General features: G+C 39.8%; 2 protein-coding genes across 2 annotated transcripts in view; one reads left to right on the top strand and one right to left on the bottom strand.

Moving 5' to 3' along the window:
* Nucleotides 1-4524: 4524 nt before the first annotated feature.
* Nucleotides 4525-7050, bottom strand: LOC135698422 (zinc finger protein 83-like). Its single transcript, XM_065218396.1, has 4 exons — nt 6857-7050; nt 6746-6796; nt 5407-6688; nt 4525-5342 (listed from the first exon to the last, which is right to left on the bottom strand). The coding sequence occupies exons 1-4, from the start codon at nt 6956-6958 to the stop codon at nt 4660-4662; spliced, it is 2118 nt and encodes a 705-aa protein (XP_065074468.1). The 5' UTR covers nt 6959-7050; the 3' UTR covers nt 4525-4659.
* Nucleotides 7051-13954: 6904 nt separating this feature from the next.
* The window catches only part of LOC135698437 (uncharacterized), a 49530-nt gene continuing 41325 nt past the window's right edge, over nt 13955-22159 (top strand). The window contains exons 1-5 of the mRNA XM_065218417.1: nt 13955-14079; nt 14206-15152; nt 15221-15546; nt 15616-15814; nt 20742-20950. Coding sequence (XP_065074489.1) covers nt 14232-15152; nt 15221-15546; nt 15616-15814; nt 20742-20950 — 1655 coding nt within the window. The 5' untranslated portion in view covers nt 13955-14079; nt 14206-14231. The remainder of the gene's footprint in view (nt 14080-14205; nt 15153-15220; nt 15547-15615; nt 15815-20741; nt 20951-22159) is intronic.

Raw genomic sequence — 22159 nt, 5'->3', positions numbered from 1 at the left:
GCTCCAGCTGATCCTTGCTGCAGCTTTTCCACCCCGCCGCTACCTTATAAAGGTAATCGTAAGAGGTTACCAAAAATAAACACCACGTCTACTCGCAATTCAAAGAAAACTCTCCCGTCCAAGCGAGGAAAGATTAAATTTAAGGACATTGTGGATAATATTTTGAATGCCCTCGGCTTTCCCGACGAATCGCCACTTCGAGGGCTTATTGACCTGCTTGTTCCTATAGTCGGAAACTACTTCAAGCAATTGACTGCATCATGGCCCCTCATTGGTGAATTCATATCTTTCGATGGATAATTCGTCGAGTGAGGATCAAGATATGATCACTTTATTACAATGGAACTGTCGTAGTTTAATACCTAAATTAGACTCGTTCAAGTATTTGATTCACAATTCTGATTGTGATATATTTGCACTCTGTGAAACTTGGCTTTCTTCTGAAGATGAACTAAACTTCCACGATTTTAACATTATCCGCCTGGACCGAGATGATTCATATGGTGGCGTACTTTTGGGGATCAAAAAGTGCTACCCCTTCTATAAAATGTCAATCCCAATAATTTCAGGCATTGAAATTGTCGCTTGCCAAATAAATGTGAAGAACAAAGATCTTTGCATAGCTTCTGTATATGTCCCTCCAAGGACTTCCATAAACCGCCGTCAGCTTTGGAGTTCAGTTAATATCCTTCCATCTCCAGTTCTAATACTGGGCGATATGAACTCACACGGTACTGGTTGGGGCGAATCATACGATGACAATAGAGCGGGTATTTTCTATGATTTGTGCGACGATTTCAACTTGACTATCTTGAACACTGGTGAAGCAACACGTATAGCAAACCCTCCTGCTCGAGAGAGCCGTCTTGACATTTCTTTGTGCTCTAACTCACTATCATTAGATTGTCTGTGGAAGGTTATCAATGATCCCCATGGTAGTGATCACTTGCCAATTATTATTTCAATCAAAAGTGGTCGTCTAAAAACAGATCAGTCAATTCAAGTTCCTTTTGACCTCACAAGGAACATTGATTGGCAAAAATTTGTATCGGCGGTAACTCTTGGTATTGATTCTACCGATCCTCTACCACCACTGGAAGAGTATCGTTTCTTTACCGAGCTAATCTACAAAAGCGCATTAGAAGCTCAGAAACGACGTGTTACAAGTGCATCCCTCAAAAGAAGACCCGCCACCCCAGGATGGGATGACGAATGCACAAAGTTGTATCTTGAGAAATCCGATGCCTTTAAAGATTATCGTAGACATGAAAGATCTGAGCTTTTTGAAAAGTATCTAAAGCTTGAAAAAAAGCTTAAAAACTTACTAAAAGCAAAGAAACGAAATTACTGGCGTACTTTTATCGAGGGACTTTCTAGAGAAACCTCGATGACAACGCTTTGGAAAAAGGCTCGCTATATGCGAAACCGCTCATTTTCCAATGAGAGTGAAGAATACTCCTCACAATGGATATTCGACTTCGCTAAAAAGGTTTGTCCAGATTCTGTTCCAGCACAACCAACTTTACGGGATACAGCCCGAAGTAACGGTTCTCTGGATGAACCATTCACAATGCTGGAATTTTCAATGGCACTTCTTTCATCGAATAACTCTGCTCCGGGTAGCGATATGATCAAATTCGACCTTCTAAAAAACCTCCCTGATATTGCTAAAAGACGATTACTTAACCTGTATAATTCATTTATGGAATTCAATATAGTTCCACCAGCATGGAGACAGGTTAAAGTAATAGCTATTCAAAAGCCTGGGAAACCAGCGTCTGATCACAATTCTTACCGTCCGATCTCTATGTTATCATGCCTGAGGAAATTATTAGAAAAAATGATCCTATTAAGACTTGACCATTGGGTTGAATCAAACAATCTACTTTCAAATACGCAATTTGGTTTCCGGAAGAGTAAAGGAACAAACGATTGTCTAGCGATGCTTTCATCTGATATTCAACTGGCCTTTGCGCACAAGGAGCAATTGGCTTCAGTCTTTTTGGATATTAAGGGCGCATTTGATTCGGTTTCCATAGACATACTGTCAGACAATTTGCACAGTAATGGATTACCCGGTATTTTGAATAATTTCTTGTATAATTTGCTGTCAGAAAAACAAATGACCTTCAAACTAGGTCAACTGACAACTTCTAGAATTAGCTACATGGGCTTACCCCAAGGTTCATGTTTAAGTCCCTTACTTTATAATTTCTATGTCAAAGATATTGATAACTGCTTAGATAATCTATGCACGCTTAGACAGCTTGCAGACGATGCCGTGGTTTCCATGAGAGGTCCACGTGCGGAAATCTTGCAAAGACCATTGCAAAATTCCCTAAATAATCTGTCTTTCTGGGCAAGAAATTTAGGGATCGAGTTTTCACCGCAAAAAACTGAATTGGTAGTGTTTACAAGGAAGCGGTTTCCAGCCCAACTGCGTCTAAATCTTTTGGGCAGAGACATTACCCAATCTTTAACCTTCAAATACCTTGGAGTCTGGTTTGATTCAAAATGCACTTGGGGTACCCACATTACGTATTTGAAACAAAAGTGTCAACAAAGGATCAACTTTCTACGATCAATTTCCGGGACATGGTGGGGTGCTCACCCGGAAGACCTCATTAAACTATATAAAACGACTATTCTTTCAGTTCTTGAGTATGGCTCTTTTTGCTTCCTCTCGGCAAGAAAAACCCACCTAATTAAATTGGAACGCATTCAATATCGTTGTTTACGTATTGCCCTTGGCTGTATGCATTCAACACACAATATGAGCCTAGAGGTCCTAGCGGGCGTAAAACCCCTGCAGAACCGTTTCTGGGAACTCTCATTAAGAATATTGATTAAATGTAGTGTCAGTAACAACCTTGTGATTGAAAACTTCGAAGAAATGCTCGAATTGAGCATCCAGTCTAGATTCGTGCGAATCTATCTTAATTATATGTCATCGGATATTAGCCTTCCTTGCTATAACCCCTCTCGTGTATGCTTTACTAACTACAGTTCCCCCATTGACTATGATCTCTCCATGAAACAGGCTATTCAAGGAGTTCCAGATCAACTTCGACCTATCTTAATTCCCCGCATTTTCGCTGAAAAGTACCAACAAGTCAATTGCAATAGAAGATTTTTCACTGATGGATCACGCATTGATGGATCCACTGGCTTCGGCGTCTTCAATGAATACTCAACCGCCTTTCGGAAACTTCAGGAACCTTGTTCCGTTTATGTTGCTGAGCTAGCAGCAATCAACTTCGCATTGGGGATGATTTCCGATATGCCCATAGACCATTACTTCATCTTCTCGGATAGTCTCAGTTCGATTGAGGCTATTCGGTCGATGAAACAAGGTAGGCACTCATCTTATTTCCTTTCAAAGGTAAGGGAGCAGATGAGTTTGCTGGTCGAAAGATCATATATGATTACCTTTGTATGGGTCCCCTCACATTGCTCAATCCCAGGCAATGAGAAGGCAGACTCTCTCGCAAAGGTGGGCGCACAACAAGGCGAGATTTATGATAGAAGAATTTCACATGATGAATTTTTCCCATTAGTACGTCAGAGTTCTCTTTTAAGTTGGCAAAACGATTGGACAAGTAATTCTCTTGGGCGGTGGTTACATTCCATTATTCCAAATGTTTCTTCGAGAGCGTGGTTCAAAGGTCTGGATGTAAGTCGGGGATTCATTCGAGTGATGTCAAGACTTATGTCCAACCACTACTCGCTAGACGCACATCTCTATAGAATAAACCTCGTTGACAGCAATATATGTAGGTGCAGAACCGGTTATGATGACATCGATCACGCAGTTTGGTATTGCCCGGGTAATGACGCCTCCAGAGCACGACTATTGGATACCCTAGTGGCCCGAGGTAGACAACCCTTCCGTGAAGTAAGAGATGTATTGGGAACACGTGATCTTCCCTACATGCAAGCGATCTACGAATTCCTTTGTTTGTCTGATGTTAGAGTTTGATGTGACCATCCCATCCTTTCCAAACAATTTCCCGCCATTGTGTCCCAGTCTTATTATCCTCCTGTTCCTGTGCTACTTGCCCCTGCCCAGCCAGGATTTGGTCAACCGTCCGAGAGTAGTATCTGAAGGAGGCTTCAGAAACCAGTTTCCTACCTAGCTCCTTCCCATCGAAATTGTTACCCATTAACCTCGAGCCCGCCACGAGTAATTGGTACCCAATACTAACCTAGAACTACTGCTATTTAAAATGTAAAATCAAACATTACTGATTTTGGCTCCGCAAAGTGTCACACACGACTGAGCCTAGTAAATAAACGAACTAGTAAAAAAAAAAAAGACACTGATAACACTGGTAGTTCTGGTTGGTTTGACCAAATGGAGCAAGATCTAGGAAGTGTGAACGAATGAGGCCACGAACCGAGTTGGCGCAACTTTGTACAGCAGGTCGAACCCGTCTGGGACGTCAGACATGCAAAAGAAAAAACACTGTATGTATAATAAAATTGCCCGTATACCTGGGACATTGTCTCGGGAATAGCGTTTCAATATATTGCACAATTGTTGTAGAGACGTTCGGCTCCACAATGTTTGTTTTAAACATTGAACCTTACCAAATTAACAAATTATAAAACGTAATTTGGGAATCCCATATTCCCACTTGGAGCGGACGGCAAAAATGTTCATACTTTGTCACGGGTACCTTGTTCCCCACCATCTTCCATTGCGTCATCCGGTTTATCTCCGTCACTCACGACAGTCTGCTTGAACTTTGCATTCCATCCAACCTCCGTCGGTTCGATGCGATGGGAGAACTTCAAGTGGTTGGACAAGAAGTACTGCCTACTGTAGCGCTCCTCGCACAGATGGCACCGATACACCTTTGCCGATTCCCCGATGTGCTTCTCGTAGTGTTCAACGTAATATTTACGAGTCTTGAACGGTTTGCCGCAAACTTCGCACCGATACGGATACTTCCCGGTGTGATCGATTTCGTGTCTTTTCAACGTCGACGGTGTACTGAACTGTTTCGAGCAGTGCCGACAGCGAAAGTTGCTTTCCTGCGTGTGAGCCGTTTCCATGTGCATCCTGAGGTGGCCCGGCCGTTTGAAGGTTTCCTCGCATAACTGGCACTTGTGCTTGCGGACGTCCGAGTGAGAAATCAAATGCGAATTTAGATTGCTACTGTCGGAGAAGACGGCCTGGCAAATCCGACATCGATGCTCTGTTGGACGCTTGTGCCTTAGCATGCAGTGGCGCGCCAGTGTTTCATGTCGATACTTTTTACCGCATGTGAAACAGGGATGGTCGGCTTGTTCCACGTGCGTGGCCATGTGCAGATCGAGAGTTCTTGCTTGGTGGAAACCTACAATGAGATGATCATTTGCCGATGTAATAATCATCGGATAACATTTCCTTCCTTAGCTTACCCTTCCCACAAACTTCACACATGTGGACTTTTGCGTCGTAAACGAGCTGCTGGTGATGGACGAGATCCAGTTTGCTTTTGTACCGTCGATAGCATATATCGCACAGAAAGGGACGCTTCTGTTCGTAGTCGTCGTCGTGGTAAAACTTTGGTCGAATGGCGTGCTCTTCGAGAGAATGCTGTTTGAGTTCCTCCTTCGAGCAGAATCCCCTCTGACAGCCGCAACACAGGAAAGCTTTCGCTCCGGTATGGGTTGTTGCATGGTCCAATACTTCGTCAATGCTACGGCGAGTCACGGGACATTCAGAGCAGCCGAAAAACTTTTTCTTCGAGGTCGAATGCATGTGCTGCTTGAGCAAACGTTTATGCGAAAACCGCTTATGGCATGCATTGCACTGAACTGACAAAGGATCAGTCGCATTCGGAACGCTTTCCTGTTTGTGTTCGTTCTGCTGGTGTTCCTTCAATTGTGAAATCGATTTAAAAACTTTCACACATCCGCAACAGACTGTCACTGATGATGATTCGGTTAGCTTGTTGGCATCGTTCTCGCTTTGCTTTGCCCTACGATATGGAAGTCGATCGTGCATTCTTATCTCTTCGAAGCTTTTGAACTCAACATAACATATCGAGCACTTATACTTCTTGGTTCGAGTCGTTCCCTTTGGATCCCCCTTTTCATGAAGTAAAGAATGCTCTTCAAGTTCCGATTTTATTTTGCTTTTAAAACTGCAACCACAGCATTTGTACAGGCCATTGGCGTGATACATTTTATGATGCTTGTTCATTCCTACTGTGGTAGTAAAATTACATTTGCAAAAATCACATACCATCAACGATTTAAGAGCGTTTTTACCGGCTCTGTGAGCCTCCCAATCGTCTTCTTTCATCTGCACATAACAAACGTGGCAACTAATCATTCGTCTCTTTGTGGGCGCCATGAGTTTCTTGGGACGATGCTCGTGATTGGAGTGCCTCCGCAACTGTTGTTCGCTATCGAATGACTCATCACAACCACAGCAGTAAATCCGTTGCAAATTAGAGTGATCTTCAGCATCGCTTTTTACAGTCACACTTTCGTCGAAAAATTTTGACTTCAAAACATCATCAGATAGTACATCCACGCTTTTGTACTCCGGTTTGGATTTGGTAATAGTATTGCACAGTATGGAACTGAAAAGTTCCTGGGAACGTTGGGCAAGCAGTCGTAGTTTGAACGCATCTCTTAGCTGAGAAAGGCAGTTCAAACAAATCAGTTTGGGATAGTCGTCTTCTTTAGTTACCTAAAACCGGAAGTGTAGAAGATTAACGATATCCACTATAAAAAAAATGGAACTCACGTTCAGACCACAGATTACCGTAAGCGCTTCCACTAGAGGGAATTCTGATTGCTTTAAAAAAAAACAAAGTGATTAAACCTCAACACAAACTGCAGTTTAAAACATCCATACCTCTAGTTTCGGCTCGAACATATTGATTGGTTCGTAATAGTCAACTCTGGCGTCCTGAAGACAGATTCGACAAACGTGTTGTTGTTCGATTTGCATGGACATTATTATTATTGCACTAGCCAGCCAACACTGTTGGAACTTTATACCAAATAAACTCTAATTTGCGGAATAATTTCCAGTTAAAACTGGATCGTTCTACCAACTATGAAAGGAAGTCAAGTGTGCTTATGTCAACACGACGCCACCTTTTATACGTTGTCCGTCACAGCATAATGCGAAATTTGGGAGCAAAACAAAAGGCCTTGATAAATAAAGAAGCATTATTGCTACACTGCAACAAATTGTACTTGTCGTTTTCGTTTTTGCGGTGTTGGTATATACACCGCAGAGTTACACCGTCGTACACCGACATAATTCAGGGTGTAGATATCAGTTGCACCTTTGGTTGGTGAAACTCGCACTTGTTGGCGCTTACACTTTTGGTGTACTAAGGCTGTGCTCCATTTGGTAAATTTTCACTTAAATTTTACAGATGGAAATTTTTCAAATAAACCGAAATGCATATATAGAGGCAATGAGGTACAGAGATAGGTGAAGCAGATCGTAAAATATGGTTACACCTGAGAATTCCTTCCTGGTATCTTCAAGTGGTGGATTTTTTTATTATTATTGTATGATTATTGACTGATTATGAGGCAGGTGAGTTGAATTCAACTCAAACCGATCTGGTCGTAGGCGTTCAATTAACTTGGCAACGAATAGAGCAAGTCCGATATCGGTCAGCCAAACGAACTGTCGAAGCCAGAGCCATACGGGCAGCACCTATCTTGATTACATTGGCAGTGTTGCTGATCCTCTCATAGTCTGCATGCATCAATTAGATTTATTTTTATTGTTCGTGACGAATAGAGTTGTTCATTATTGTTCATGATCGAATCATGTTTACAATTAAATAAATGAAAAATACGATAAAAATCATTGTAACGACATTTTATTATGTACCTTTATTGTACATCTATAGGTAGCACTTTTGCCGTTTTCGGAAGGGTACAACATTATAACCAGGGTTACTTCCACTCACTTGCTATAAAAAAATGTTTTTTAGAATTATGAAATCGTGAGATGGTATACTGATAATTAGTACTTGTAAGTTACAAGAAGAGGACGTGAAGTATGTGTTTGACACATAAAATCTGTCAATATTGCTTTCAGTGCGTCACAATCAGCAATTTTACGACTCGTGAGTGCTCACTCTGAGTGAACGCTCACGAATCATAAGATCGCTTATTGTGACGCTCTTATAGCAAATTTGACAGGTTTTATGAGTCAAACACATAATTTAGACTCTCTTCTCGTTACTTACAAGTGCAGCATATCATTATATCATCTAATGATTGCATAATTCCGAAAAATATGTTTTTATAGCAAGTGAGTGGAAGCAACCCTGATTATAACAATCATTTTTATTGTCTACAATAAATATTAATGTTAGAGCCGAGGGGGACGACTCTATCTACGATGCAGAAAAGATTGTGTGTTGCTGTGGTTAGCTGCACGCACGCTGAGTAGATAAAAGGAAGATTTATGTCGATTTTGAAGATTTCCTGCAAAAAGATGAAGCACGATGCAAGTAGCAGCGAGAAATGAAAGATGATTTTTCAAAGATTGATTTGCTAGTGTGAGATTTTTTGAGCATCTAGAATTGAGATTTAGCATGTGTCGCCCCCCGGTTAGAGCATTGTTTCAACTGAAAATTTCACTGTATTTTTTTTTCGGGAAAGCTTCGTTTTCTGAGCACAACGATATTTTTTATCGATCCCGTAGACATTCCCCAACAAACAATTGAGAGCTCTTATAAAACACCTGAGTTGATCAAACGTTGAATAATAGCTTCCAGAGTTGAACAAGAATGTAGTTGTATTGCCATTTGATTAAAAGTTATAAAAGCTGTTGGAGCACTCTTAAATAATTGTTTACGTTCGGTTTAACTATATGCTTTATAAGACCTACGATAACTTTTATAGCACCTTAGTTAAACCGATTGACAAGAGCCATATAGGATGTGGAATAAACGCATCAAAACAAACCATTGGGAGCTCTTATACAACACCTGAGTTGATCAAACGTTGAATAATAGCTTCCAGAGTTGAACAAGAATGTAGTCGTATTGCCTTTTTGGTTAGAAGCTTCAAAAGCTGCTTGGAGCACTCTTAAATGATTGTTTACGTTCGGTTAAACTGTTTGACAGGAGCCATATAGGATGTGGAATAAACGCATCAAAACAAACCATTGGGAGCTCTTATACAACACCTGAGTTGATCAAACGTTGAATAATAGCTTCCAGAGTTGAACAAGAATGTAGTTGTATTGCCTTTTTGGTTAGAAGCTTCAAAAACTGCTTGGAGCACTCTTAAATGATTGTTTACGTTCGGTTAAACTGTTTGACAGGAGCCATATAGGATGTGGAATAAACGCATCAAAACAAACCATTGGGAGCTCTTATACAACACCTGAGTTGATCAAACGTTGAATAATAGCTTCCAGAGTTGAACAAGAATGTAGTCGTATTGCCTTTTTGGTTAGAAGCTTCAAAAGCTGCTTGGAGCACTCTTAAATGATTGTTTACGTTCGGTTAAACTGTTTGACAGGAGCCATATAGGATGTGGAATAAACGCATCAAAACAAACCATTGGGAGCTCTTATACAACACCTGAGTTGATCAAACGTTGAATAATAGCTTCCAGAGTTGAACAAGAATGTAGTTGTATTGCCTTTTTGGTTAGAAGCTTCAAAAACTGCTTGGAGCACTTTTAAATGATTGTTTACGTTCGTTTAAACTGTTTGACAGGAGCCATATAGGATGTGGAATAAACGCATCAAAACAAACCATTGGGAGCTCTTATACAACACCTGAGTTGATCAAACGTTGAATAATAGCTTCCAGAGTTGAACAAGAATGTAGTTGTATTGCCTTTTTGGTTAGAAGCTTCAAAAACTGCTTGGAGCACTTTTAAATGATTGTTTACGTTCGGTTAAACTGTTTGACAGGAGCCATATAGGATGTGGAATAAACGCATCAAAACAAACCATTGGGAGCTCTTATACAACACCTGAGTTGATCAAACGTTGAATAATAGCTTCCAGAGTTGAACAAGAATGTAGTTGTATTGCCTTTTTGGTTAGAAGCTTCAAAAGCTGCTTGGAGCACTCTTAAATGATTGTTTACGTTCGGTTTAACTATATGCTTTATAAGACCTACGATAACTTTTATAGCACCTTTGTTAAACCGATTGACAAGAGCTATGTAGAACGTGGAATAAACGCATCAAAACAAACCATTGGGAGCTCTTATACAACACCTGAGTTGATCAAACGTTGAATAATAGCTTCCAGAGTTGAACAAGAATGTAGTTGTATTGCCTTTTTGGTTAGAAGCTTCAAAAGCTGCTTGGAGCACTCTTAAATGATTGTTTACGTTCGGTTTAACTATATGCTTTATAAGACCTACGATAACTTTTATAGCACCTTTGTTAAACCGATTGACAAGAGCTATATAGAACGTGGAATAAACGCATCAAAACAAACCATTGGAAGATCTTATAAAACACCTGAGTTGATCAAACGTTGAATAATAGCTTCCAGAGTTGAACAAGAATGTAGTTGTATTGCCATTTGATTAAAAGTTTTAAAAGCTGTTGGAGCACTCTTAAATGATTGTTTACGTTCGACCAACCACCAACCACAATTTTGTTGCTAAAAATAGCACAAGTGATAGGCACGTTTATATGACCATAAGGCAATGATTATTCGACTGCAAGAGTAGTCACTCCAGATGAGCTTAATATACTTCTCTCATATGATCAAAATATGTATTCAAGAATAGAGCAGATGGAAACAGAAGCGGCTGGCAATCCGGGATCATGAGTTCGAATCTTGCTTCGAGAGACCCTCGGTGGAGTAGAGGTAAATTATATATAGGTGTTATTAATAAATGCAATCATTAATTTAAGACATATATCATATAATCAACGATAACATTTCTAGATAAATTCTCTCAATTAATGATTAGAGAGATTAATTGAAAGAATATCAATCAAAGATTAAACAGATGCTTGTTACTACTTCCTCCATGATCACAGAATGTGAATTATGGCATAATTACATATTTTTTCAATGTGCACAAATAAATTAAATTAATAAAAACTGTACAAGTAATTATTTTGGCGTACCACTACAATTGTTAAACTAATTTTAATATGTGAATATTGTGAGTACTTACACAACGGTTATTAAGGAGTCATTAAAAAGTGCTATAAACGCTTTTCACCGCTTGCTGTACAATGATTATTTAGGAGTCATAAAAGAGTGCAACAAACGCCTCTCAGGTTTACTCTCTACTAAATTTCAAAGCAGCTGTCAGGAAGTGTCTACAAACGTTGTATAAGAGCTTTCACCAAAACAATAAAGCTTGACTTTAAATATGTATCTATAAACGTTGTATAAAAGTTGCTTCTATCCGGTTGTTAAGGAGTCATTGAAAAGTGCTATAAACGCTTTTCACCGCTTGCTGTTCAATTAATATTTAGGAGTCATAAAAGAGTGTAACAAACGCCTCTCAGGTTTCCTCTCTACTAAATTTCAAAGCAGCTGTCAGGAAGTGTCTACAAACGTTGTATAAGAGCTTTAACCAAAACAATAAAGCTTGACTTTAAATATGTATCTATAAACGTTGTATAAAAGTTGCTTCTATCCGGTTGTTAAGGAGTCATTGAAGAGTGCTATAAACGCTTTTCACCGCTTGCTGTACAATGATTATTTAGGAGTCATAAAAGAGTGCAACAAACACCTCTCAGGTTTACTCTCTACTAAATTTCAAAGCAGCTGTCAAGAAGTGTCTACAAACGTTGTATACGAGATTTCACAAAAATAATAAAGCTTGAGTTTAAATATGTATCTATAAACGTTGTATAAAAGTTGCTTCTATCCGGTTGTTAAGGAGTCATTGAAAAGTGCTATAAACGCTTTTCACCGCTTGCTGTTCAATTAATATTTAGGAGTCATAAAAGAGTGTAACAAACGCCTCTCAGGTTTCCTCTCTACTAAATTTCAAAGCAGCTGTCAGGAAGTGTCTACAAACGTTGTATAAGAGCTTTAACCAAAACAATAAAGCTTGACTTTAAATATGTATCTATAAACGTTGTATAAAAGTTGCTTCTACTCCTATACCGCGTATACATATAATGCTGTAGTTGAACAGGTTCTCCAAACCAGTGTAAACAAGAGTTTTACAGAAGTTGTAATAAACAAATTGTACAGTTATTATTCAGCATGCAGTTGAATAAAATCACAATGGAAGCGTTTCTTCAACAAGAAATTGATTTTGGGTAAACGTTTTACTGAATACGTTAGACAACACCTTTGTGTTGCAGTTGTATAGGTTCTCCAAATCAGTGTAAACAAGGGTTTTATAAAAGTTGTGGTGAACACATTGTGCAATTATTATTCAACATGCAGCTGAACAAAATCAAAACGAAAGCGTTTCTTCAACTGGAAATTGTTACTTGGGTCATTTCGATTTTTAAAACAAGATTTAAATTTTTGACCGTTGACACTAAATCCACAGACAAACAGACATAACACTCGCTAGTTGTTAATCGAACAAACATTTAACGGTCAATTTAAAAATATCGTAGTTGGTAGTACCGCCACCTGAGGCGCACATAGTCTTGCGTTTGACGTTTACACACTATCGCCATCTGTTCAGCGTAGTGCCCACCACAGTGTATTCAACAGATGGCGGTAATGTTTTAGCGATGATGTTTTACAGTGAGAAATATTCAATGAGTTATGTCTGTTTGTCTGTGCTAAATCTATTCGTTGACAGCTCACTCCCATTCTAAATCCTACCAAGGGGGGCGCTAAGATGGTGATTTTTGCTAACGTTATTGTACTTGTTTAAAATAGTTCCAGTGTACAAAAATTGATGAAATTTTGGATTTCGGTTCCATTTTTAATGCAGATACCGAATATGTATTAACCTCAATACCCCTAAACAACCCAATTGGCTCACTACTTGACTACCCTAATAAAAAAAATACCATAAGCGAACGATAACCCAAATGATTGAACTATTCCACAAATGGTTTGGATGATACCCCGAACACGTCGTTAAGCAAATTAACCATAACATTTTTATTAGGGTAGCCTATTGGTCCCAAGCAAACCGATTAACGTACCCCATTCTAGGATAAATTCCAGTACTACACTATGTTTGTTTTGATTCGCTATGAAAGTTTGACAGATAAAATGAGGGGTTCGTGGATTTTTCCTATGTTTCGAGAAGTGCATCAATTTGCTTGGGACCAAAGAGAGTACACAGCAAAAAAAATGTAATATCGATCAACGTAATTCAAGCAGATGTATGAAATAATGATGCAGATACATTATTACATCAATGGATGTAATTTTGTTCGCAAAATCGATGTACATCGTACAATGTGATATTACATAACCGATGGATTGACCTGGTTGCAGCAGTTTCGACGTAATATTCAACAACTTTTTTTGCTAGTTGAGCTCGTTTCTTCGGGACCTTCTGGTCTTAAGGCCGGCGCACAATAGATACGTTTTCGGGTTTTTTGACAGTTAGCCCATACATTATCTGTCAAAAAAACCCGAAAACGTATCTATTGTGCGCCGGCCTTTAGAGTTACCTCTATGGTACAACGTTATTTAACACGACTGATGAATTGACCTGGTTGCAGCAGTTTGGATCGAGGTTTGGATGTAATATTCTAAGAGAAGAGGTGACAATACGGGGGCGAAAATGAACCACTTTTCTGTCAAACGTGAACCAGCTCCTGATTGGCTGATTTCATGTGCGTAAGATAGAGATAGAGATAGATAAAGATAGAGATAGAGATAGAAATAAAAGAGGAAGAAGCCAATTGTCACCTCTTCCTCTTAGGTAATATTCAACAACTTTTTTTCTGTGTACTGTAATCCATTATTTTTAATAAAACTCTCAGTTTGAAAAGACAAATTTTACCCAGTGCACTTTCAAAAGTCAACAGAAATTGTTATGCACCAGCACCATTTTATTTCAAGATCGCTACCGAAGTACATAAACATACGTGCAGTTTATCTTCTTTTAGGCAACATTAGAACATCACAGAGCTTTTTATAGATCATCAGAAATTGCCACATTCACATATTTTACCAAGGTAAGCGCAGAGCTAATCGAAAGTGTCTAAATTTAGCATATTTATGAACGCGTAACTTTACTGCTAATTATGGTCCAAGAAAAGACGGTCCGGGTGTGATGAGCTCATACCATTGTTATTTTGCAGCGCAATTGTTTCGGAAGTGAAAAATAATGTCCGACGAGGAATCATTCATTGTCCTGGGATCGACACCGACCCCGTCCATGGAACAGTACCTTTCCGACGGTGGCCCTGAATCGCTAAAAGACAAAATTATGACCACTTCTACCACCCAGACCATTTCGAACAACTTCAGCTTGATTCAGGCGGATGAGTCACTGAAATCGACAAAGTCGACAGGTGCAAAATCGTTGCAATCAGAGCAAGGTAAATCGGCACCGGTGAGTATAAACGGAAGCAAAAATGCCCTGGCAGCGAGCGTCATTATGGGCGAGACCAAGTCCAGCCTGTTTCAAACCTTCCCTAGTTTGATGCAATCATCTATGCCGATCGATGAAGTTCAAGTGCTTCAGCACCTGATGAACGAGCACGGTCAGATGAAGGATAGTCTCCAGAAGGCTAATGTGGCTATGAGAAAGAATTTCACCAACATTCAAAAGTGGCAAGATGAAGTCAAGGTAAAATATGCCGATCAGGTGCGAAAGATCGACGAACAATGTGCTGCGATTGAGACATTGGAAGTGGAAAACGGAAAGCTCAAGCAGGCCCTTGCCTTAGCTGAGACTCGCTCCAGAGAGCAGGAAAAGCGAACCAATGAGCACAAGCTTGCACTCGAGAAGGCACTGCAGGATGTCCAGACGCAGATTCAGGCCGAAAGGGCATCTGCTGTAGCCGAACTTGAAGAGCTGAAGAAGGTTACATCTGAAAAGCAATCAATTCTGCAGAATATGGCTAAGGAGATCGAACGTCTGGAACTGGAGAAACAGGAGTTTGTGGTGGTCAAATCAAACAAACCGGAAACCAGCGACGGTGGCGTTCAGTTCATCACCACGGAAGAACACAATAGACAGATCAAGGTGCTGCAGCGAGAAATGTCCGTACATGTGGCGAAGAATTTGGAATTTGAAGATATGGTAAGTATATAGTAGATAACGGTAATGCAATATGAAGAATATAATCCATTGTTTTTGCTACGACGCAGCAAAAGATTTACATCGACGAGCTGAATTGCTTGAAGGTGAATCTAACCGCAGCTGAAGAAGTGCACACTAAGCAGCGCATTCAGTTGGAACGCCAGGCTAAGGATATTGAAACAAAAGACGTCTCGCTAGCGGAGAACATTCGCGAGCTGAAGACTCTCGCGGAACAAGTCGATGTTCTGACGGCCCAGTTGGACATCTACAAGATCGATTTCGAAGCTGAGCGATCGGCTCGGGCAGAGTTGGCTAGCGACAAGGATCGCATTATGAGTGATCTGAAGCTGCTCCAAAAGCGAAACCAGCAACTGATCGAGGAGGTTCAAAATGGGTAACTGTTCCGGGATCCGAAATTCAAAAAAAAAAAAGTAATGCTAACGAAACTTAATAATATTTTCAGACGTGCCGCCGAAGAGAAGGCAACACGTGCGGCTAACGAGTCGCTGAATAAACGTGAGTCACCGGAAGCGAGCACCAGTGCCGAAACCGGAGCTACTGCTCGTGAGGAGCAAATTTATGACCGAATGGTTTTGCGTTGCCCGCTGTGCAATGGGTCATATAAAGATCTCAGCACCCTGCAGAATCACGTTGAGGATTGCGTCGGAACGGAATAAGCGTGTTTCATTTTCCGTAGCTAACGGAAGCTAGTATTAGGAAGGAACAATTTGTGTCATATGATTCACCACCAACGGCCGAGTGGAGATTCACGGTGGAACAAGGACTGATAAAAGGAGTGGTGCAAGAGTTTGGAGGATGGTGGACATCGAATCTTAGCGAAGAAATTGTTTTACATAACTTCAAACTGTATTAATGTAGTCTTAGGGTTTTGTGCTGCAGAAATGTTACAAGATAATACCGTTACTGAACGCTTGTTTGCCAAAGTAAATATATAGCAATAGCAATAAACATATTGAACCAGAGATACAACGTTTTACTTTTCAATTTTAATAACCTTCTCAGTTTTTTTTTTGTCCATAACGGCTCTGGTGCACCACGCTTAAAGTTTTAAGGGGGAGTACACTTTGATTTTTTCAAAAAAATGCTTCTTTTTTTTGGCTTAAAATGTCCTTTGGATGTATACTTTAATTTAGAAAAGACTCCAAGTCCGCCAGAATATTCCTTCCCGCTTTACGAAGCGATTTCCTAAAACATGTACCGGCGCGCTGAGGGAGAGAGATTTTATCTTTAAACGCGTTTATCTCGAAACGGGGTTTTTCAAACTGGCGTGGGAAATAACTCTAACCAGTTATCATCAAATTTGGATATCGCCTAGGTTTTCTTGTTCAGAATTAAATTCTGCTTAGAAATACGTATCCACATTTTCGATTTTGGTCAAAAATGGATTTTTAATCCACAATTTTGTAAGCATTAGGGTGAAAAAATGGACTTTTTTTTCCTAAGGCCACAACTTTTGAAAAAATTAATTTAAAAAAAATCGGAATACGTATTTCTAACCCAAATTTCATTAATAATCAGAAGAGATGAACTAGCCTCAGGCTAAAAATCTCTAAAATAAAGACAAAAAAAAAAAAAAAAAAACATTAATAATCAGGATTTTTGTTCGATTCATGTTCCAGGATCACATGGAAAGGAGTATTTTCCCACGCCGTTTTCCGACTTCCGCGCGACCTGGTGCACCGGCCACGGGGAGACGCCAATCGAGTTCAAAAAAAATACAAATTGTAGTTCGAAGGATGACTAATAAATGGGTTATAACATATTTGCCCTCCCTGAGTGTTTTATTGCTGAAAAAAAAAAAAATGACGAAAATGCCTTACTTTTTGGACGTTCAAAGTGTACTACCCCCTTAACCATTTAAGATTTAGGTTTAGGATTCCCTGTAGCGTCCTTTTTCGTGTTACACTTTTCAGTTTCACATGCAAAAATAATAAGGTTTCTGTGAATGCACGCAGCTAAAAGTACTACTTGTTGCTTGCTGCGGAGAAGCAAGCAATGTCTGAAATTTGCAAATGTATAGGGTAGGTGTTCCAGTAATAGTGGTGTACCTATAGTTGCGGTATGGAGGTTGTGCCGGAATAGCGAGGAGGCCCCGAATAAGATTATTTTTTTATCTTTAGGCTGTCCTAAAATAAAACATATTTGCATATTTCAAACTTAAAATTAGCCCAAAAATTACGGAAAATCATTCATTTTCCTTAAGATTTTCACTTCTTTGCACCTATAGTTGCGGTAGTGTTCCTATAATAATGGAACCCATAAGAAACCAACGCATTCCACTATTATAGGAACCAAAGTTAGAAACTACCACAACTACTGGAACAGTGTTCCTGTTAATGAAGGATGAGTTTTCTAAAATTGTATGCAATTTTATTACAGTGTAATACTTGTCTATCAAAATAGAGGTTAAAAGCTATAGATTGACGTATAACAAATGTGTGTACATCGTATATTTATTGTTTAATTAATAAAATGGCTTAGTACCTCCACTACTAGCTCACCCACCCTACCTAAACGTCGTAGATCTTGAGATATGTGCTCTTAAAATTGCGAGGTGTGATGGAAAAATGAACTCTACAAGGAAACACTTTAATTTGTTCGTTTACTTGTTTTGGGTGTCCCGAATGAATGTCTCTTTGTTTCTGGTTTTATGTTTGGTTCGCTATGTTATGCAGCTTGAACTTGAGCTTGAGCTTGATTGACCGCCCACGGTTGCTACTCTGTTACTGCCAGATCAGCTGTAATTACACAGAGAACCAATAGACGATGCTTGGGACTAGCAATCATCCTCAATGTGTAAAAACTAGTGATCTTAAATTAGGCAATACCAGCGCCGGCCGCGCCCGAACACAGGTCAAGAAAGGAATGGGAAGAATTGTGTTGACATGACACTCGCTTTGATGGAAGCACCTCTGCACTTCCACGAGGAATCACTGGGATGTTGGATAAGAGGGTTGGGTTTGCAGTAGGGTTCGTTTTGGTAAACGATAAGCTGAATTGATGTCCTAACGATCATATAACGCGAAGGAGCTTGGGACTAAACCCACGGTCTTCTGCTCAGTAAGCAAAAACGTTTGCCACTTGGCAGACGAGCACCTTTTTAATCACCGAGTTGCTGTTATTACCATGTAGTCATATTAACAAATAAAAGGATTGACGAATCTTGAATGTGGATGGGCCTGAGATTAGACTCATGATGTTCTGCTCAGTAAGCAAAAACGGTTGCTCTAAGGCCACCGAACCCCTCATATCACATAATACCGTTGCTCAAATTTGTGTATCCATTCAAACCCGGAACCAACGACAACAACGAGTTTCGCAAAATACACGATACACAAGCGATTTTACCATAAATCTTTTTGATATGTAAGGACCTGGGACCGCGTTTTTCTGCTCAGTAAGCAGGCCACTGTAACCGACGATCTTTCAAATCCGAAAACTAAAAACTATGAAAAAGTACTTAGGCCTTCATAAGCCACTTTCACGCGACGTTCAATGACAGGGTCCTATCCAGGATTACATCTGAAAAATCCAAATCTAGCCAACGCCCACCCTAAACCTAAACCTGTTCTAATCCACCTGAAATGACTAACGAATGGAAGACTTTGACTACCCAGCCATGCAATAGTCTCATTCCGTGCCTTATGGCAACTTGATGATTCTATTGCGCTCATCTTTGGGCACCACCCAGGGGAGACTTGGTCCTGTACCCAATGCTTAACTTATCTCCATTCCACTCAGCTACTCGCAATTTCTTGTGATATAGTGGGCGGAATATTATTATATGAGACAATTCAATGCAGACGTCTTTTCAAATTTGGCAGATCGACAGGTAATCGGTGAGTTACCACGATAGTTGCTATTCAACAACTCGACAACGTCCCATCGTCAACGCATGCTATGAGAATTTCCCATTGCAGACGCCAACGAAATGACGTCATCGAGCTATCGATCAACTACCCTGGTTATCGCCTGGTACCTTATAGCACGATGCTAGGAGGCGAACCGGAAGAATCGATGAGCTACCTCTCCCCCACATTTGGTTCGCTATGTTATACAATAACAAAACTGCAATCGATATAGCGGCAGGATGACTTACTTGAACCGCCACTTCAAACTTTCTAGGGAGTAAATCTCGGACACTATTGTAATTTCAAGCATAAAATTTGCTTCTCCATATTATTTGCTTCGTCGCAGCCAACATGGGGAAGCAGTTTTAGTATTGTATGTTTTCTGGTAGCTGATATTTACATATACATAGCAGCGCCGGTGGTGTAGTGGTAAGCGTGATTACCTCTCACCCCAGCGCAGGCCTGGGTTCAATCCCAGTCGGCGCCGCCGGGATGTTCTGAGGAAAGTAAAGCCGTTGGTCCCCGGTTCATGAGTTGATGATGGGTTGATAGGTAGGGTCCAGGTGTGGGAGCTGCCTCCCTGGCATCGATAGCATTGGTGCTCAGCACGGAAAACAAGATCGACGGAAAACAAATCAAGGAATTTTTTTTTGCATATTTAAATTAAATTCTCCAACAATAATAATAATAATAGTAATAATAATAATAATAATAATAATAGTAATAATAATAATAATAATAGTAATAATAATAATAATAATAATAATAGTAATAATAATAATAATAATAGTAATAATAATAATAATAATAATAATAATGATACCCCCCAGTGCAGATTGAATCGTTCTGATCTCTTTGATTGCTTGAGAATTCATATTAGTCAAAATATTTACACTTCATTGTCACCACCAACTTAAAAGCCTTATCAACGCATACAGTAGGTCGTGTCTTGATCTGTATTTTCCGCTTTATGGACTTGAGTGACGAACGAGCAATCAATGTCACGATCGGAATCAATCAAAGTATAATCTTTATCATTTAGGTACCTGGTGGACATTAAAACCTTCATATTGACGAGCAACTCGTTCAAACGACCGACCTAGCTAGGTACTTACCTAGTATCATTTGTTCAATATACCAGTGTAGTTAGTTATTAAGCTTTAGAGCGCGCGTCCAATTAGGAAGCTTGAAGCGAGCGTGATTTACTCGCTTTAGAATCACGCGGTCCGTGCGAATTGTGAATATTTTGCCGAGTCTTCTGCAAAAGCCGAATCTGTGCCTACATTTGTTAAGTGTCGTTAATAAATAGCAGGTTCGACGTCATCATCAGTTAGAAGACGACGCAACGACGGAAAAAGTACTAAACCACGCGCCTTCGAGATAAAAGGCGATAATTTAATCTATAAATAATAATTGGAACGGTGATATTGTAAGCCAACGACGGCCATTATTGACTTTTTACGTTTCTTGATTGCTCTACCAGTAAGGATTACTCACTGTAGTGCAACATCAAGTTTCAGACGGTTCAGATCCCAAGTAGTCCCGCACGATAGTGAGTTGTTCTTATCACATAATTTAATGAAGCGATGGTCGCCTACGGAAGCGTCAAAACAATAGTAAACCGTTGTGAAAGGAGAACTGTGTGTGGATCAAGTTTTTAATTGAATTTCCAGTCTATTTTAAACGAAACCACCGAGCAACCATGTATCAACAACAGTGGGACGATGATGAAGTCGTAGTGAAGCATGTTGTTCACGCAACCGATATGCATTCGTCGTTGGATCCTCTGCTGCTGTTTGGGTTCATTTTGACTGTGATAGTTGTGGCCATGATCATACGGTTGGCCTTGCAAGTGACTCGAACGCGAATAGTCATCATGCAGAGCCAAGACGATTACTACTCGGAAGGATCGATGCTGAGCTTAGCGTTGAGATGATGAAGAAATGGACGCCATCATGTCCAGATGGCTAGATATTTAGATATTCTTGGATGCTTTTAGGTACTATTGAGGTGATGTGTATATTGAAGAAGACTGATAAGTGGTAGTAAAGTACAAGTTTAAAAATTGAGCAGATTTGTTTGTTTTCTTTCGAAACTACCCAAGAAGTGAGATCGTCATACATCTATGTGCCATTGTGTAATTCAAAACGTTGATTCTCGCCAGTGTGACGAGTTCTGATTATAGATACTATAGATTCTATATAGATAAGTGGAGGCACAAAAAGATGTTTTGGCAACCATGAAAAATAAATGATCTTACTGGCATCCGTGAAAAATGTTCATGCCATCATGGAGCTCTTCGATTTGCAGTTTTATTTTGTTTCGTGCGCAAAAGTTCAAAATGAAGTGCAACCCTAATAAAAATACCATACCCGAACGATAACCGAAATGATAGAACTATTCCATAAATGGTTTGGATGATACCCTAAACACGTCGTTAAGAAAATTAACCATACAAATTTTATTAGCGAAAGCAAATCTTTGCAACAATGAATAGAGGAGTGGTTTGTGTTATATTTCCTTCTTCCGTTTTCCGCGAAATAAATCAGAAAGTGGAGTATGGAAAGCGTTTTGTGCTCATACTATTACAATACTGCCTCCTCAAAAAACACCATGCTGACGTCATTCTCGTTTGGCTAACTTACTGACAGTTCATTTGGCTACATTCTATTTCTAGATAGAGCTGGAATTAGGGCCTAACAGCTTTTGTAAACAATGACTTCTATCAATGATTTCTAGAAATTCAAGGCTCGCCCATGCAAACCAACATCCTCATCGGATAGAAGAAGACTTCTTCTACCCGATGGTTATGTTGGTTAGCGTGGGCGTGCCTTGAATTTCTAGAAAACATCGAGAGAAGTCATTGTTTACAAAAGCTGTTACGCCCTAATTCCAGCTCTATCTAGATTTTGCCTTTGCTTATCTATAAAATTTATATTGTCGCGTTTATATTGAATTCTCATTTGGTGACGGTCGTATCTGTGTGTGTGTGTGTGTGTCATCCTTTATCCCTAACCCAGCCGGGGGCGTTGGACAAGTAGAACTGCGAATAATTTGATCATATCTCATGCTCCGTAATGGTGCCCTTTATGTTGTGAAGACTAGTACTCCAAAAAGGTAACTTTTGAGGCAAGA

This window comes from Ochlerotatus camptorhynchus, unplaced genomic scaffold (assembly GCF_037179485.1).
Source record: "Ochlerotatus camptorhynchus isolate MF236.1 unplaced genomic scaffold, CSIRO-AGI_Acam_v1.1 ptg000086l, whole genome shotgun sequence".
NCBI lineage: Eukaryota > Metazoa > Arthropoda > Insecta > Diptera > Culicidae > Ochlerotatus > Ochlerotatus camptorhynchus.
Note: the sequence above shows the minus strand (reverse complement) of the source record. Positions and strands in the feature narration are given on the sequence as shown.

What these genes read in the sequence shown, in the direction of transcription:
- LOC135698422 (XM_065218396.1), bottom strand. Translation starts at nt 6,958, where the DNA reads ATGTCCATGCAAATCGAACAACAACACGTTTGTCGAATCTGTCTTCAG. An exon ending in TGTTCGAGCCGAAACTAGAG is followed by an intron (nt 6,797 to 6,856) that starts GTATGGATGTTT and finishes TTTTTTTTAAAG; the next exon opens with CAATCAGAATTCCCTCTAGT. An exon ending in GTGTGAAGTTTGTGGGAAGG is followed by an intron (nt 5,343 to 5,406) that starts GTAAGCTAAGGA and finishes ATCTCATTGTAG; the next exon opens with GTTTCCACCAAGCAAGAACT.